We start from the raw sequence: 19211 nt of genomic DNA, 5'->3' as shown, positions 1-19211 counted from the left end.
AGGATCCAAGAATAAAATGAATGTTAGTATATGCAGCAAATGTATCTTTTCAAATGATTATTCCCCTTATTGTAATGTATGTCCTGCCTCTGTTCATTTATGTGTTTGGTTAGCTCTACCATTACCAGCATCCTCACCTCACCATTGATAGTCTTTGCATTTGTAATGGTTGAAAACAAATGTTTGTATCTCATACCAACCAGCTAATATTTCCACAGATTTAGTTGAAAGTTTATCTTTGATTCAACAACTTAAATTACACTGCCATCAAATCATTTATCTATAAACTACTAATATAAATAGCAAAAGGGTTATACATACAGTACCTTAGCACAATATTTCAGTGCTCCTCTACAAAGAAAGGCTCTTACGCTCTGGGGCTGAAGCTTCAGTGCTTCATTGCAGCTTAGAATACCCTTAAGGTAGCGTCGCTGCATTGCATAGTACACAGCTCGACTTAGGTAGACCTACAGAAATAACGGAGATTATTATAAAAAGACCATTGCTTTGTAATTCTTAGTTATTGGGAACATTGTACATGAAATAACCTTTTATATATAATGCCATAAAGCAATTCTTTTTCTTCTGAGGCACAGTTTCTAGGTTTGTTGAATATGGAAAACAATATTGATTGATCTATACTTCTTTTTCACTGTTTTTTTTATATTCTTCAAACTTCTTTCCAAGAAGTGTAGGAAATTAGGTCTCTGACAGGAGGGATTGAACATCTGATTCCTGCTTCTACTTTTTATGGATTTGACTAATATGGTCCCTGCAGGGAAGGGATCCTGCTGGTGGGATACAAAGAATCCTGGCAAAAGGCTAAATTTGAGACTCTCTGTTGATCAAACATCAATAACAAATTCACGAGTGGACAGAGATCAATACAAACAAAATAGTATTTCTGATTTATGAAGCATTAACCATCCAGCAAGCTTTGAACACTTTGGTTGTTGTTTAAATGCCAGAGCCCTGACAAACAAAATGGCTACATCTGATGTATAGCATAGAAGTAATCAAATCATCTAATCCTCTCAGCATGATCTTATATCTTCATGTCATTTAATCCAACTACTTCTTAAAAGTTTCACATTATTCACCTCAACTTTTTATTTTGTTGTTCAGTCGTTAAGTCAAGTCCGTCTCCTCATGATCTAATGGACCATAGAGTCCACAAGGTTTTCATGGCAAGATACAGAAGTAGATTGCCAGGCCTTTCTTCTATGCAGATATTGCTGCTGCCCAGGTTGGGACCTGGCTGGGTTTGAACTCAGGACCATCTACTTTGAAATCCAGGGCTGATGCCACTACACCATCAGCCGGCTCTTTGTATACATAGTAATAAATTCCACATTATAATCATTTACTGATAATAGATCTTTCTCCTGAATTTTTTTTTGGGTTTATCTTAATGCAGTACTGTAGTTCTCAGATCAACTATCAAAGATAAAATTATATCCCATGAATGAAATATCCTGATGATTAAGTAGCCCAAACGGCATTTAAAAGGGAACAACACGCACAAAATGCTGGTGGAACACAGCAGGCCAGACAGCATCTATAGGGTGAAGCATTGTCGACGTCTTGGGCTGAGGAAACAGTAGTTTCAATTAACAAATTACTGATTGGATATTAGCATCTGTTGCAAACTATAACTTTCCTTGCTTCCATTCTTGAACGTCCACATAAAATTAGTGCTTCCGTACTGATAATTCATTTCCCCTCCAACATGTTTTACATTTCCTTATATTTCTATTGCACTCACTTGAAATATAATTTTCTGCATTCATTGTGAATTTCCATACAACTAGTGTTTAATCTATTTAAAAAATAATAAGTACTCAAAAGCAAAGATAGTAACTTGTTTGGCTGGTCAGCTGACTGATTCACTTACACTATAGCAGCCAGAGCAATGTCAAATATACCATCAGGCTCTGAGAAGCCACTTTGTTGGGCAGAAAGAGATGCTGAGTGCCATATAACAAAGCAGCACAGTGGAAGGTGGGTTACACGATTAACTCCTGGTCAATTATCAGCATGTGAACGTAACTCAAGACAGATTTATAGCGAAGTGCACTACCCGACTGTAAATGATCCAGAGGACAGGCCAAGCAAGTGGGAATGTTCTGGAAACTGAAATTTTGTGGAACTGACTTGGAAACTGCCAAAGCACAGACACTCAAATAAATCAGGAAACAATGGTCAAGGTCATTGTGGTGTTAAGGAGTATTCTGTGAATAAAGCAGATCTTAATTCAAGCAAGAACCAGTCTTCAGTTCCTATTGTAAATTATAAATCACAAGCAGTAAATTAAAGTTAAGAGCACACCTTTGTAAAATGGTGACCATGAGACGTTTCCATAAGCAACAGCCAAATGGTATGAAAATGAGGTTGTGTTAATTGCCTGCATCCATCCAGGCAACTATGGGTTTAAGTCATTTGCACCATTGTAAACACATTCAAGGAAGCTTGCAGACAACACTGATACAATCAGTTAGCATATCAAATATCAATAATTGAACATCTGGCTCTCTGTCATCAGAAGTTTCAGAATATCTGTTTCAATTAGTTTCTCCCAACAAAGATGTTTGTATCTTTAAAAATGTCTTATCAATTACAATGTACTGCCATTGTAAAAATGTACCTCAAACGACCCATTTGTTTACCCAAAGTACAGTATTGAAGTAAACAATGGCATTATAACTATTGAAATTGTACTGTATCACCTATTGTTACCTTTGATCTTAAGGATATAAACAATGTGATGTACCTTTGAATTTATGACTCTACTGAGAGAGTATTTAGAGGAATGTCTGTTTGTCATGGTGAATAAAGACTTTAATTTCCATGACTTCTCCAGATTCTCCAGTGACTTAAATCACAGTCACAACAGTGGAATGTGCTAGCAAGAATTTGAAGTTAAAGAAACATACTGTATACTTATATGAATAAGGATTAGAATAGCCTCTGTGTCAGAGGCATTAAAGAATTAAACAATGTTTGGAAGGTATATGAAAAGTTGTCTTATGGGATGACCTGCAGCAGTGACAATGGAGACTAACCACTGAAAAAAACAACCCTGAGTCAGGGACTCAGAGAATAAATCAGCACGATCAAATCCTGGGCAGGTTCAACAGGAGTGGCAATATCTAAACACAAATAGTAGATTTTGGAAATTGTGAAAGCAAGTTAAAGAGTTGTGGAACTAAAAGGGCTGTAAAACCATATAGCTCACTTTTGAGTTGTTTGAACTAATTGCAATTAATATAGTTGTTAGGCAAAGTCATTGTCTGATGTGTTTTATAGTATGATGCATTAATTGGCAACTAAACAATTTAGTTCTACCCTCTACTGTTAGGGTTTGTGGCAGACTGTCTCTTTCAGTGGGTCTCCCATCCAAAAGTTCAAATATATTCTATTGCTATAAAAAGTTAACGGTTATAAATTTTGGAGGGTTATAAAATTATAAATTCTGTATCAACATCTCTCAGTCATAAATTGAATATTTATTAACTGATTCATTAAATTATCAATAAATTATGTTCAAAGCAATTACAAGGAAAACTTCAATACCTCAAAAAGTCCAGGGTTGATTGCAAGTGCTCTGTGGAAGTCATAGATACAATTAATTTCATGAAGCTTCATTCTGCACAGGCCACGTTGATAATATGCTTTAGCAAATTTTGGGTATATTTTCAGTGCCTTATCAAATGAATCCACTGCCTGAAAAGTATCAAAGAGTAATTCTGAGGAAGAAGTATTAACAAGCATTAACTATATTTATGTAACCAGGTGACCATTGAATATCATTTTTTTTATTGTTAGAGTCCACTTATGTATTCATCTTTGTAATGCTAAAATAGCTGCCTGAACCTTAAAGAGAAAACAGTGATGCCATTTTGCATGGGTGGAGTAGAACGAAGAGTTATCATGTTCTAGAAAGGACGACGCTCGAATGCTTTTCCCAAGTTTGGTGAGAAAAGGTGAATAGTATTTGATAATATCCATGGAAATTCATTTATACTTGTTTGTAAATCTAGAATATCAGTAATTTGATGTACTTTACATGTGGATGCTTTAGATTTTCGCGAGTAAATTGATCAGCACTGGATAGCGTAATTGCAAAGTTCCTTAATCGGTCTACTAGGTTAGTCTTCTTAGTAATTCAACTACAAGGCAATATATTGTAAAAGTTTATTTGACTTTCTTTATTGTTTCATGACCAAATGTGAACGCAACAGAGTAATGTGAACGTATTAATCTCTGTGCACATAGCGTGAGCGAGGAGAACTCATTTCAAGGTCTAGCCTATATGTGCTTGGAAGTTAAACACGTGTATGCCAAATGTGAGTAAATCTCTTAATTAAGATGAGATGTATATATTCATATTTTCAATGTAGTGTATAAGGTACAGGGTTGGTGGGATTCTAACATTGTATTGTTTCTGTTAGAATTGCCACGACCGTATAGTTTTGTATATTTCGTTTTAGTTATTTTCATACTGCATACGTAACAAGAGTGTGGTCTGAAGTAAAGCTGAGATTGTAACAGCGGGAACAGTTTTTTAAAATTTATTTTGTGTTTTTATTCTGATACCTTCTTTCTGCAATAAAACATCTAAAACAGATAAAGGAATTTAAGACCTGAAAAAGTATTTGTTGTCCTGTGTGTGTGTGTTTTTCCCCAGGCTACAAAAGTTTAAAAATACGATTCAATTTCATAAAAAAATTACTTTCAGATTTCAGTTATAAAGCAGCAAATTTCTTCCAGCATCACATCTGTGGATATTCCTTTTGGATTTTCTATACATCTAATAAACTAAACATAAAGGGGTTGGACATAGACAGTGGTATCCAGCACTGCTAATACTGAGAACTACTTCACATACTATTTAAATATTGAATGCAGCACTCCTTTGGTGGTGAGTGGAAGGCAGCACCAAATACCCCATCCAAGAACAACTCTTAACCCAATTTCCTCTCTGATCTGCCAATTGTACTGCTGACTACTGATTGGACCTACTGAGCACTTTTAGTAAAATTCCAGAAACACAAACCTAGCACCACCACCATCACAAAGCCTATCATCCCTACCCCTTTACCTTACATTCGTGCCGACCCATACCCCTTTGAACCTGAATGCTCCAACCAACCTTCTCTGTTTTCTGAATACCAGGCAACAATCCCAGATATCTACCTTCTTGGCACCCGCTGTCACAAAAGAATGACCTTTAAAATGCAAGGCCTGCTCCACAGCACACACAACCACCTAGACTTGTATTTCTTCGGAGACAGGCTCATTGAGTCACTGTGTACTAATTGAGTAAGACATCTGTGCAAGCACCATTCAATTTCTAGGCAAATATTCTTACCTTTGTCAGCTTATCCAGTTCAGAATAGCAGCAACCTATGAGATAATATAATTCTGCAATTTCCATTGATGGGTTCATAACTTGTGTTTCACATCTTTCAAGTTCAATATCCAAAGCTTTCTGAAAGTTGATCAGGGCTTCCTACATTGGCAAATATAATATTTATTATATAAAATCAGTATTGGGATTGGAAGATTTGAGAATGTTTGGAGAAACATAATGTAGTGTAGGAAAAAGGTCTAGAGAGAACAAGGGATACAGGACAGAATAATAAGTGCCATCAAAATGACAGAAGAAATTGTTAATCTCTCCAAAAATTTTAAATGAACAACTTTAAACATAGGAAAGAATTTATAAACATGCAATATTGCCTTGACAAGCTTATTACATTGAATCACACTGAGTGGGCTAGATAATCAAATACTTAATTTTGATATTAAATGTTGTTGCTGGGTTGTAGCATAAATGTGTTAGGTTTTGCTTAAAGTCTGGCTGTTAATCATAACTCCCACTAAGGAATATCAAAACAAAATTAACCAGTGTTTATAAGATATTAAATATGGCATAGTTAAAAAGGTCTTACACTAATCAGATATGACTAATTTCTGTGAATGAATTGTTATATTTTGTAATTATGTCAGTCACTTTGAATTGTTTAACATAATTTTTGCAGTATAATTCATGCTGAAAGAATATATATTTTATTTGTATATTTTATAACAGCATATATAATAAGATATACTCCAAGTTACTATTGATAGCAGGGGAAGAGATTGCTGAGCCCATGGTGATGATTTTTGTGTCTTCACTGGCCACAGGAGTAGTACCAGATGATTGAAAGGTGGCAAATGTTATTCCTTTGTTCAAGAAAGAGAGTAGGGATAACCCTGGGAATTACAGATCGGTGAGTCTTATTACAGTAGTGGACAGATTAATGGGACAATTCTGAAAGACAGGATTTACAAGCATTTAGAGAAGCATAATCTGGTTAGGGATAGTCAGCATGGCTTTATATGGGGCAGATTATGACTCACAAGCCTGACTGAATTCTTTAGGGATGTGACAAAACACATTGATGAAGGTAGAGCAGGGGATGTGGAGTACATAGATTTTAGTAAGGCCTTTCAAAAGGCTCATTCAGAAAGCCAGGAGGCATGGGATCCTGGGAAACCTGGCTGTGTTGATTCAGAATTGGCTTGCTCATGGTTACAGATGGAGCAAATTCTGCCTGGTCAGTGACTAAGGCTACCCCACAGGGATCTTCTTGGACCCCTGCTCTTTATGATTTTTATAAATGGCTTGGATGAGGAAGTGGAAACGTGGATTAGTAAATCTGCAGATGACACAAAAGTTGGTGGAGTTGTGGACAATGCAGAAAGTTGGCTTAGGTTACAAAGGGGTATTGATAGGACTCAGAGTTGGGTTGAGAGATGGCAGACAGAGTTCAACCTGGAGAAGTATAAAGTGATCCCGTTTCGAAGGTCAAATTTGCATTAAGAATACAGCATTAATGGCAGGATTCTTAGCAATGTGCAGGAACAGAAGTATCCTAGGGTTCATGTCCATAGATCACTCAAATTTGCCATGCAAGTTAATTGGGTTGTTATGAAGGTGTATGCTTTATTGGTCTTCATTAGCTGGGGAATGAGTTCAAGAGCCACGAGGTAATGTTGCAGCTCTATAATACCCTGTTTAGACCACACTTGAAATATTATGTTCAGTTCTGGTCACCTCATTACAGGAAAATTATGGGAGCTTCAAGAAGGATGCAGAAGAAATTTACCAGGATGCTACCTGGATTGGAGAGCATTTCTTATGAGGATAGGTTGAATGAGTTAGGGCTTTTCTCTTTGGAGTGAAGGAGAATGAGCAGTGACTTGATGAGTTGTACAAAATGATAGGAGGCATAGGTCAAGTAGATAGTCAGACTTTTCCCCAGGGCAGAAATAGTTAACATAAGGAGACATAATTTTAAAGTGATTGGAGAAAAGTATGGGAGGGATATAAGAGGTAAGATTTTTTTTACACAGAGTGTGATGAGTGGATGGAACACACTGCCGGGGTGGTGGTAGAGGTAGATATATTAGGGATACTCTTAGATAGTCATATGGATGATAGAAACGTAGAGTAGGATGAAGGTCAGCACAACATCATGGGCTGAAGGGTCTGTATTGTGCTACAAAGTTTTATGTTCTATAATGTCAGCACTGCTAAATTACCACTAAATTTAACTGTCATCCACCATCAGAAACACTTGTATTTTTATAAGAACATAAAGATAAGAACACTTAAGAGATGACTCTTACGTTGTGGATTTATAAGTCATGCACTATTCAGTGGCTGCCTAGAAGAGGTCCATGTGGGAACTCGTATTTCCCTATAACACATTACCAGCCATACATTTTTCTCCCCTTGTAGTCAATGGTACTCAACTCCATTAGAAAGCTAATAGTGCAAACTCCAGAGCCTGTTCATTTTCTTGTATCATCACAGATGAAGATGACAGAATTGCATGCCAGGGCAATTCTGTTATCTTTATCTGTCATGCAGTTCATGAATAAGCTACTTTACATATGAGCACATGACAGAGAAATGCTGAATGAATATCCACGAGGGAATTGGAACTATCTGGGGCAATGAAAATTAAGGACAGTGAACACTTTCACAGCCATTTATAATGCAATTAGAGTCAGCAGACAGCAGTTCTCGAAAAATCTAGCACAATACAAATACAATCTCAAAGTAAAAGACAATCACCACACCCAACCAGGCACTTTACCAGCTTTCTTGCGTAGGTACTGGATGTTTACAGCAGAATGATATGATGTTATTCCCTGTGCAATGCCATCTCTCAGCTACGCAGAGTGAAGCTCAGTGATTATTTTCAAAAACTCATCTATCACTGAACATGTACAAACTAATAAGGTTTTCAAAATGATGTTTGCCTTTCTATGTCAATGACCACCCACATGCTTACTTGTTCTCTGCTGTAAAATATGTGGGAAGATCTTTGCTTATTCTAAAACTTATTTCTAATCTCCACTGAAACAGGTATTGATCCATCCTGTCTGACAATGGATCATACAGGATATTTTCAGCAATTTTGCTCAGAGGCTTGGTGCTGGACCACAGGCATCAATACAAATCCAGATGTCTAAGAAATCTAAGTAATTTGCCAAAGAAAGACTCATTACTGAAAACTATATTCTCCCAGTCTCTGCAGAGACGTACATTTCTATTTCAACTGCTCTTAGAGCTATCTTTGCAAGATCAGGTTTATTAAAATAATTGATGTGAAATCTGCAACATTCTGTGGCCTCAACTGTAGGCTATACTCCTGCCTAGACTATTCTGGCAGTTGGTTAAAGATCAGTTTTAGTCATCTGTTCGGCCTCTGGCTACTTCAGGTGGCTGTGCCTAATCTATGTTCTATTTCCTAGTTTAATGCTTACTACAATTTTGAGCAGCAGCCATTCGGAGATCTTAAGTCTGAGAAGACGCAGCTCACTCAGGTTTCCCAATTGAGTACATAAGGCAGCGACTTGCAGCTGTTTGATGTTTTGAGCAGCGCCAATAAGCGATCAGGATTGATTAGGAAGAACAAGTTAAAATAAGGCAGGGGCAAGTGGAGCAGTCATCATTGGAGCGGACAGTGATTTTGAGGCTTTAGCTCTTTGAGGCTTCAGTGAGGAGAGGCTGGAGTGAGAGCAGGCAAAAAAGCTGAAGTTAGATTTTCCCCCCAGTTTATTTATTGTTTTCTTCTCTATATTTGCACAGGTGGAAAAGTAGGGATGCTAGGCAGGATAGTTGAAGGCTCCTCTTGTGGGATGTGGGAAGGCAGGGAGACCTCCAGTGTCCCTGACAACTACACCTGCAAGAACATCATCGAGCTGCAGCTTCTAACAATCCATATTAAGGGGTTGGGCCTAGAACTGGATGAACTCTGGATCATTCAGGAGGCTGAAGGGGTGAAAGATAGGACATACTGAGAGGTAGTTACACCCAAGGTGCAGGACACAGGAAACTCAGTGACAGTTAGGAAGGGGAAAGGGGTTAAATCTAGTGCAAAGTACCCCTGTAGCTATCCCCCTCAACAACAGTTATACCACTTTGGATACTGTTGGTGGGGGCGGGGGGGGGGGGGTGAGCAACCTAGCAGGGGAAAGTCACAGAGGTCAGGTCACAATTAGCCAAAGGCCCAATTAACCACGATCCACTGTATGTGGCACAACATTCAACAATTATAAAGAATTAAATAAAAATAAAGTTAGAAGGACAGATATGGAATAAGTGTGCAAAAATACATTAATACCAGCTTGTATTTACAATGTAAACAGCTTTTTAAAAACTGGTTTAAAGTGCTTACAGTGCAGTCCAGTGATTGAGGTAATAGATAGAGGGGTTGGTGGTGGGGAGCTAATTCAAAGCCAATCCCTCCTTAAGTCCACAATTCATTCCTTAGTCTTGCTGATGTTTACTGCAATGTTGTTGTTTTGACACCACTCAACCAGCCAATCTACCTTATTCCTGCATGCCTCTTCTTTACCACCTGAGATTTTTTTTAATTTATGGAGATATAGCGCAGAATAGGCCCTTCCAACCATTTGAGCTGAGCCATGCCGCCCAGCAACTCCCGATTGAACCCTAGCATAATCACAGGATGAATTACAATGAATATTAACCAACCAACCGTTACACCTTTAGACTGTGGAAGGAAACTGGGATGAAACATAATGGGGGGAACCTACAAACTCCTTACAGACAGTGGTGGAAATTGAACCCCAGTCACTAGTAAAATGCTATGCTAACCACTATGTTACCATGCTGCCCCTTCTGTCAACATTCACCAACAGCAGTGATCTCATTGATGGTTTTGAGTTGTCCCTAGATAGACAGTCATCAGAGCAGAGAGAGTAGAGCAGTGGGCTAAGCACACATTCTTAAAGTATGCCTGTGTTGATTGTCAGCAAGGAGGTGATTTTATTACCAAATTACACTGACAGTGGTCTCCCAATGAGGATGTCAAGAATCTAATTGCAGAGGAAAGTATAGAGGCCCAGGTCTTGAAGTTTGTTGATTAATAATGAAGGGATGATGAATCCCCAACTGTGGGTAAAAGACTGTGCATAATCCTTTGGCAGCTTTTAATATCAACACCAGTACAAAGGGCAACATAGTTTTGATACTACTTCTGGAAGAACTCAGTGGGTCATCTGGATATGAACAGTCTGAACCTATGACGTTAACTGTCCATTTCTCTCCATAGATATTGTCTGAATCATTGAGTTCCCCAAGCATTCTGTTGCTCCATATTCCAGTATCTTGTCCCTAGGTTTTAGCTTTGATACCTCCAGAAGCATTCCTCCTTCAAATGGTGCTTAGAATCTCCATTTGAGCTCAGAAATGTCTTCCTAACAAGATGGCATTTTCATAAACATAGTCCAACCTAGACCCATTTCACATTAAAATGTCACATGACATTAAAATCTCATATCCCTCTTCTGATAATGTCACAGTGATGAAAACATTAGTAAATGTATATTACCTGATGTTTTCCAGTTTTCATTTTAGTTTTTCCAAGTAAGGTCAAAATTGAAGGAGATTTTTCAAATCCTTCCAAACTATGTACAGCTTTATCATAATTTTTTAAAAAGGTTTGTACTGTAGCTTGTTGAACTGGTGAAGTGTTAAGAGCTGTGTTATCTAGCGAAAGCCAAAACAAGATTTATTAGGACAATATTATATGACTTTATATCATAAAACCTTGATGAAGTTATTAGCTACAGAATTCTGTTTTATGAAATACTACAACCAATACAAACATACATCTTCTTGTTGTTCATATGAAGTGTAGAGCAATGAATAATTTGACAAAATAATGTCATATTAATTTGTTTTTATATGTACAAATTTTAAATAGAGCAAAAATGATCATTTTAAATTAATCTGCCACATTATCTGTCAATTAATCTGATGAAGACAGGTGTAAAGGAATAGTTTAATTCCTTTGATATTTCTTTATTCCCTATTATAAATTCACCTGACTCTTTATATGGGACCACATTTATGAGGGGTGATTGGTATGTTCGTGGCCTAAGGTAGAAGGAGTCAACTTTAAAAAACCTAGCACATTTATTTTTCAACATCATCCCCTCCTACATTTACACACTTAGTCCAGCGGTCGTGGAGCATACGGATCTTGGACCTCCAGAAAGTGTCCACAGGTGGGAGATTGATAAGTTCGTGGCCTAAGGGAGAAGGAGATGAGTTATACAGCTCTCGTTACATGCACATGCAGGTGAACTCTTTGAGTGATTACGCAGTAAGTTTGAAGTTAATAACTCATCTCCTTCTACCTTAGGCCACATACTTATCAATCAACACTGCTGTGGACACTTCCTGGAGGTCCAAGATCTGTATGCTCCATGACCGCTGGACTAAGTGTGTAATGTAGAAGGAGACTACGTTGAAAAATAAATGTGCTAGGTTTTCTAAAATTGACTCCTTGTACCTTAGGCCACGAACTTATCAATCACCCCTTGTACCTTCAATAATCCTTCCCTTTCAACAGAACTAATAAAAATTCTTAATTCATGTTTACATTTCTACTTATCTAGAGTAGTACTCTATTTTGCCTTTCATTATCAATTTGTTGGCTTTCTTTTGTTGAGTTCTAAAATAATCACATTCCTTAGACTATTACTTTCTCTGGAAAGTATATACAATAAAAGTCTGATGACTCACTAACACATTATTTGGAAATCCTGATTGTTTGGCATCTGCCTCCACAAAATCTTGTTTCCAAACTCCCATGGCTCTGTTGGTATACTCCTTTTAAACATAATGGAGCCCTATTCCCATGTTTTCCTCAAGCTCACCAAACACACCTGGTTCACTGAAAATGTTATTATACTGTTATTTTCTAACTTATTACTATTTTCCTCTTCGATATTACTTCCATTAATATATTAACAAACTGAACTAGCTGAATCTATCATTAGAAGTAATATCTAAGGGTTTGGAATCTGGAGTCTGTCTAAGAATCTGCCAATCTGGCACAGTCCTGAGGGTTCTGGAGTTTTCCTGTAATCGTCTTGCTTTTATTGAATAATAACTTTACTTGGTCAGTCACAGATGAATCACTTTTGCTTTAGGTTTTTGTGCCTTGAAGGAATTTTCATTTTGCAACTTAAGTATAATTGCTTTGACTATTAACCTTTGCCTGTTCTTTGTTAGTTTTCAATGTTCCCTTCCAATCAACCACAGCAATTCTATTCTCTTTATTTTATTGCTTATCTTGCCTAGATTTGTATTGAACTACATCACTTCCAGACTTGATATATAATTCAATCATTATATTTTACTCTTCCTCAAAGACCCCTTTATAACATAATTGTGCTTCATTTATTTTCAGTGCACTAAACAAGATAGAAAGAAAGCATTTATCTTTATTTGACTCTTCAATATCTTAATCTAGAAAAGCTTCTTGTATGGATTCCATGAACTCATCTTCCATCTTATTCCATATGGTGCATACTGCTTTTAGTTGGACAATCTACACCAGAGGTGCATGAAAAGAGCTACTTTTTAAATCATGGTGGCAATCAAGATTTTGAAGGCAGAGTGTTGCAGCAGTTTTTTTCCGATTTTGAGGAGCGACCAATTTGCAAGAGGGAGTCATTAAAAAGGGCCAATAAGAATAATTCAAGTACAAGCAGAGTGAGCATACATTTGGACTGTGCCAATCTTTAGAGTGACTTTGGCTTATCAGGCTTGAGTGAGGTAGATTGTCTTGTAAGTTACTCTCTCTCTGTTCTTATTTCTTCATTCCTCATCTATAAGTGCATAGTACAGAGAGAATGGCTCCAGGGTCAGTGTTTATTTTACTGTGTGTGGGATGCAGGAAGTCTGGGAGACATTCAGTCTCCCAGATAAACACATCTGCACCAGGTAAATCAAGCTGCAGCTCCTGAGAGAACATATTAAGGAACAGGGCTGCAGCTTGATGATCTTCAATTCATACGGGAAAATGAGGAGGTGATGGACAGGAGCTACAGGGAGGTAGTCACCCCTAGCTTGCAGGAGACAGGTAACTGGGTGACTGTCAGGAGAAATAGGGGGAAAATCACAACCAGTGCAAAGTATACCTGTGGCCATTCCCCTCAATAATAAGTATATAACTTTAGATACTATTGAGGAGGATGACCTACTGGGGGGGAAACAACAGTGACCAGGTTTCTGGCACTGAGTTTGGTGCTGTGACTCAGAAGAGCAGAAAGGTGAAGAGGATTGCAGTGTTGATAGGAGATTCCTAAGTCAGAGGAACAGAGGCGAAATTCTGTGGGCACAGTAGTAAGAATGTGGTTTACAAGTTACAGTGGGAGACAGAAAATGCATTCCAAAAGAGCAATGTTACAATAGTCATGGAGAATTTCAATATGCAGGTAGATTGGGAAAATCAGGCTTGTACAGGATTTCAAGAGGGAGAATTTCTAGAATGCCTATGTGATGGCTTTTTAAAACAGCTGGTGGTTGAGCCCAATAGGGGATCAGCTATTCTGGATTGGGTGTTGTGCGATGAACTGGAATTAATTAGATAGCTTAATGTAAAAGAACCCTTAGTGGCATGTGATCATAATATGATCAAATTCACCCTGAAATTTGAAAAGGAGAAGTTAAAGTAAGAGGTATCAGTAATACAGAGGAGTAAAGGAAATTATAGAGGCATGAGAGAGTAGATGGCCAGAATTGATTGGAAAAGAACACAGGCAGGGATGACGGCAGAGCAACAATGACTGGAATTTCTGGAAGCAATCCAGAAGGCACAGGTTATATCCATCCCAAAGAGGAAGAAGTATTCATAACCATGGCTGACAAGGGAAGTCAAAGCTAACGTAAAAGTCAAAGAGGGGCATATAATAGTGCATAAAATAATGGGAAGTCAAGGGATTGGGAAGCTTTTAAATACCAGCAGAAAGCAACTAAAAAGTCATTAAAAAGGTAAAGACAGATTATGAAACTAAGCAAGCCAATAATATTAAAGAGGATCCCAAAAGTTTCTTCATATACATAAAGTGTAAAAGAGAGTTGAGAGTGGATATTGGACCACTGGAAAATGATGATAGAGAGGTAGTAATGGGGAACAAGGAAATGGCGGATGAACTGAATAAGTATCAGTCTTCACTGTCAAAGATACTAACAGTATGGTGGAAGCTCCATGAGTCATGGGTCATGAATTCTGTGAAGTTACCTTTACTAGAGAGAAGATTCTTGGCAAACTGTAAGGTCTGAAGGTAGATAAAGTACCTATAAAAAGTATTCACACCCCTTGGAAGTTTTCATGTTTTATTGTTTTCAAACATTGAAACAGAGTGGATTTAATTTTGCTTTTTTGACACTGATCAACAGAAAAAGACTTTTTTGTATCAAAGTGAAAATAAATCTCTAGAAAGTGATCTAAATTAATTACAAATACAAAACACTCACCCTCTCCTTTAATATGACCCACTTAATCATCACTGGTGCAGCCAATTGGTTTTAGAAGACACATAATTAGTTAAATGGAGATCTGCCTTTGGCGACCTATGTGCGGTCAAAGTGCTTCAATTGATTGTAGTAAAAATATACCTGTATCTGGAAGGTCCAACTGTTGGTGAGTCAGTATCCTGGCAGAAACTACACCATGAAGACAAAAGAACACACCACACAACTCTGTGATCAGGTTATTGAAAAACACAAGCCAGGAGATAGATACAAGAAAAGTTCCAAGTCACTCAATATCCCTTGGAAGTTAAGTTAAGTGAACCATCAAGAAATGGAAAGAACATGGTACAGCTGTAAATCTGCCTAGGGCAGGCCATCCTCAAAAATGAGTGACCATGCAAGAAAGGGACTGCTAAAGGAGACCACCAAGAGGCCTATGACAACTCTGGAGGAGTTACAAGCTTCAGAGGTTGAGATGGGAGAGACTGAGCATACAACAACTGTTGCCTGGGTGCTTCACCCGTCACAGCTTTACACAAGAGTGGCAAAGAGAAAGCCACTGTTGAAAATAACTTGCATTGAAATCTCACCTAGAGTTTACCAGTAGGCATGTGGGAGACTCTGAAGTCAGCTGGAAGAAGGTTTTATGGCTTGATGAAACCAAAATTGAGCTTTTTGTCCATCAGATTAAACAGTATGTTTGGCATAAGCCAAACACCGCACATCATCCAAAACACACTATCTCTACCGAGAAATATGGTGGTAACTGCATCATGCTGTGGGGATGCTTCACTGCACCAGGCCCTGGAAGGCTTGTGAAGGTAGAGGGTAAAATGAATACAGCAAAATACAGGGAAATCCTGGAGGAAAACCCGATGCAGTCTGCAAGAGAACTGCGACTCAGGAGATTTATTTTCCAGCAAGAAAATGACCCCAAGCATAAAGCCAAAGCTGCACAGAAATAATTTAATAACAACAAAGTTAAAATACACCTGTATCTGGAAAGTCCAACTGCTGGTGAGTCAGTATCCTCACAAAAACTACACCATGAAGACAAAAGAACATTCTAAGAAACTCTGCAAAAAGGTTAGTGGAAAGCACAGGTCAGGAGATGGATACAAAAACATTTCCGAGTCACTGAATATCCCTTGGAGTACAGGTAATTCAATCATCAAGAAATGGGAAGAATATGGCAGGGCTATAAATCTGCCTAGAGTAGTTGTCCTCAAAAACTGAGGTACCGTGCGAACAGGGGACTAGTGAGGGAGGCTACCAAGAGACCTATGGCAACTCTGGAGGAGTTACAAACTTCAGTGGCTGGGATGGGAGAGATTGCACGTACAACTGTTGCCCGGGTGCTTCACCAGTTGCAGCTATATGGGAAAGTGGCAAAAAAGAAAGCCATTGTTGAAAAAACTCACCTGAAATCCCAACTAGAGTTTGCAAGAAGTCACGTGGGAGATTCTGAAGTCAGCTAGAAGAAGATTCTATGGTCTGATGAAACCAAAATTCAGCTTTTTGACTATCAGACTAAATGTTAAATTTGGTGTAAGCCAGACTCCTCACATCATCAAAAACACACCATTGCTACCATGAGGTATGGTGATGGCTGCACCATGCTGTGGTGATACTTCACTGTAGCAGGCCCTGGAAGGCTTGTGAAGCTAGATGGTAAAATGAATGCAGCAAAATACAGAGGATTCCTGGAGGAAAACTTGATGCAGCCTGCAAGAGAACTGAGACATGGGAGAAGATTTGACAAGACAATGACCCCAAGCATAAAGGCAAAGCTACAGAGGAATAGCTTAAAAACAAGAAAGTTAATGCTCTGGAGTGGCTAAGTCAGAGTAGGGACTTCAATCCAATTGAAAATTTGTGGCTGGACTTGAAAAGGGCTGTTCACTCATGATCCCCATGCACTCTGACAGAACTTGAGCAGTTTTGTAAAGAAGAATGGGGAAAAATTGCAGTGTCCAGATGTGCAATACTGATAGAGACCTATTCGCACAGACTCAAGGCTGTAATTGCTGCCAAAGGTACATCCACTATATACTGACTTGAAGAGGGTGAATACTTATGTAAGCAATTATTTTATGTTTTATATTTGTAATTCATTTAGATCATTCTGTAGAGATCTGTTTTCATTTTTACACAGAAGAGTCTTTTTCTATTGATCAGTGTCAAAAAAGCCAAATTAAATCCACCATGATTCGATGTTGTAAAACAATAAAACATGAAAACTTCCAAGGCGGTGAATGCTTTGTCACCAGGATCAGTTGGTGTACACCCTAGGGTTCTGAAAGAGGTGGCTGAAGAGATTGTGGAAGCATTAGTGATGATCTTTCAAGAATCACTAGATCCTGGAATGGTTCCAGAAGACTGGAAAATTGCCAATGTCACTCCACACTTCAAGAAGGGGGAGAGGCAGAAGAAAGGAAACTATAGGCCAGTTAGTCTGACCTCAGTGGTTGAGAAGATGTTGGAGTCCATTATTAAAGATGAGGTCTCTCAGTACTTGGAGGCACATGATAAAATAGGCAATAATCAGCATGGCTTCCTCTAGGGAAAATCTTGTCTTGCAAATCTATTGGGATTCTTTGAAGAAATAACAAGCAGGATAGACAAAAGAAAATTGGTTGATGTTGCATACTTGGATTTTCAGAAGACCTTTAACAAGGTGCCGCACACAAGGCTGCTTAACAAGCTATGAGTCCATGGTGTTATAGGAAAGATTCTAAAACAAATAAAGCAGTGGCTGATTGGCAGGAGGCAAAGAGTGGGAATAAAGGGAGTCTTTTCTGGTTGGTTGCCAGTGACTAGTGGTGTTCTACAGGGGTCTATGTTGGGACTGATTCTTTTTATGTTATATGTCAATGATTTGGATGATGGAATTGATAGCTTTGTTGAAAAGTTTGCAGACGATACAAAGATAGCTGGAGAGGCAGACAGTTTTGAGGAAATAGGAAGGCTACAGAAGGACTAAGACAGATTAGGAGAATAGGCAGAGAAATGTCAGATGGAATACAGTGTCAGAAAGTGTATGGCAATGCATTTTTTCGTAGAAGAAATGAAATAGTTAACTATTTTCTAAATGGAGAGAAAATTAAAAATCTGAGGCAAAAAGAGATTTGGGAGACCTTATGCAAGATGCCCTAAAGGTTAATTTTCAGGTTGAATCTGTGGTGAGGAAGGCAAAAGCGATGTTAGCATTCATTTCAAGAGGACTAGAATATAAAAGCAAGGTTATAATGTTGAGACTTTATGAAACACTGGTGACGCCTCACTTGGAGTATGGTGTGCACTTTTGGGCCCCTTATCTTAGAAAAGATGTGCTGAAACTGGAGAGGGTTCAAAAGAGATTTGCGAAAATGTTTCCAGGATTAAATGACTTGTCACATGAAGAGCGTTTTGATGGCTCTGAGCCTGTATTCACCGGAATTTAGAAGAATGAAGGGTGGCCTAATTGAAACCTATCAAATAGTGAAAGGCCTTGATAGAGTGGATGTGGAAAGGATGTTTCCTCTGGTGGGAGTGTCTAAGACCAAAGGTTGATAGATTCTTGATTGGTCAGGGCATGAAAGGATATAGGAGCAGAAGGCAGGAGATTGGGGCTGAGAGGAAAAATGATTCAGCCATGATGAAATGGTGGAGCAGGAGACTCGATAGGCCAACTGGCCTAATTCTGCTCCTATATCTTACGGTCTTATGGCCATATATATAGTTTAAAGTCTCTCAAAGCTTGACCCAAATTAATTCTGAACTCTACATCATAACCTACCATTGCTAAAATTATTTGTCACTATTTACTGATCTCCTTTGATAATATTGCTATATTAATCCCTTCAGATCTTTCATAAATATAAGGTTTTAAATTCATTTGGAATAGGCACTTCTCTTGTATTTTTGCTAAAAAAAGATCTATTGCCAAAAAAGTATGAAAAAACAGCATTATACTATGGAATTAATTAGAACAGATCTTAAAATCACATTATATCCACCCATCTACTTATTTAACTTCAGATAAATGAATAATTCAGATTTTTTGTCAACTGCATCTGTCGCAAAATCATGGTTTGCAAACAGGTAATAAACTAATCAAACCAAGATATACAAATCTTCTTCTAACTAAATACAAATGAAGGAATTTTGATGACATGATCATTATACAAATATGTACCTTGATCGATTTCAGCAGTATATTGGATACAAAAGTTTGCAAGTTCAAATTTTTTCATTTCAAGTAGATATTGACCTCTTGAACACAAAAAGAATAAAAAATCAAATATTAATTATATTTATAGACAAATATTCTCCTACAACTTATACTATATTTGCTGTTTCACTGAACTACCATTGT

General features: G+C 37.9%; 1 protein-coding gene across 1 annotated transcript in view; it reads right to left on the bottom strand.

The window, feature by feature from the left end:
• The window catches only part of ttc6 (tetratricopeptide repeat domain 6), a 273996-nt gene that overhangs the window by 66044 nt on the left and 188741 nt on the right, over window positions 1–19211 (bottom strand). Inside the window, exons 20-24 of the mRNA XM_073038984.1 lie at window positions 19032–19108; window positions 10917–11074; window positions 5372–5512; window positions 3574–3723; window positions 327–467 (exon numbers count right to left, since the gene is read on the bottom strand). Of these exons, the coding sequence (XP_072895085.1) occupies window positions 327–467; window positions 3574–3723; window positions 5372–5512; window positions 10917–11074; window positions 19032–19108 (667 nt within the window). The remainder of the gene's footprint in view (window positions 1–326; window positions 468–3573; window positions 3724–5371; window positions 5513–10916; window positions 11075–19031; window positions 19109–19211) is intronic.

This window comes from Hemitrygon akajei, chromosome 3, assembly GCF_048418815.1.
Source record: "Hemitrygon akajei chromosome 3, sHemAka1.3, whole genome shotgun sequence".
Lineage (NCBI taxonomy): Eukaryota > Metazoa > Chordata > Chondrichthyes > Myliobatiformes > Dasyatidae > Hemitrygon > Hemitrygon akajei.
The sequence above is the reverse complement of the archived record's forward strand: the minus strand, read 5'-3'. Positions and strand labels throughout refer to the sequence as shown.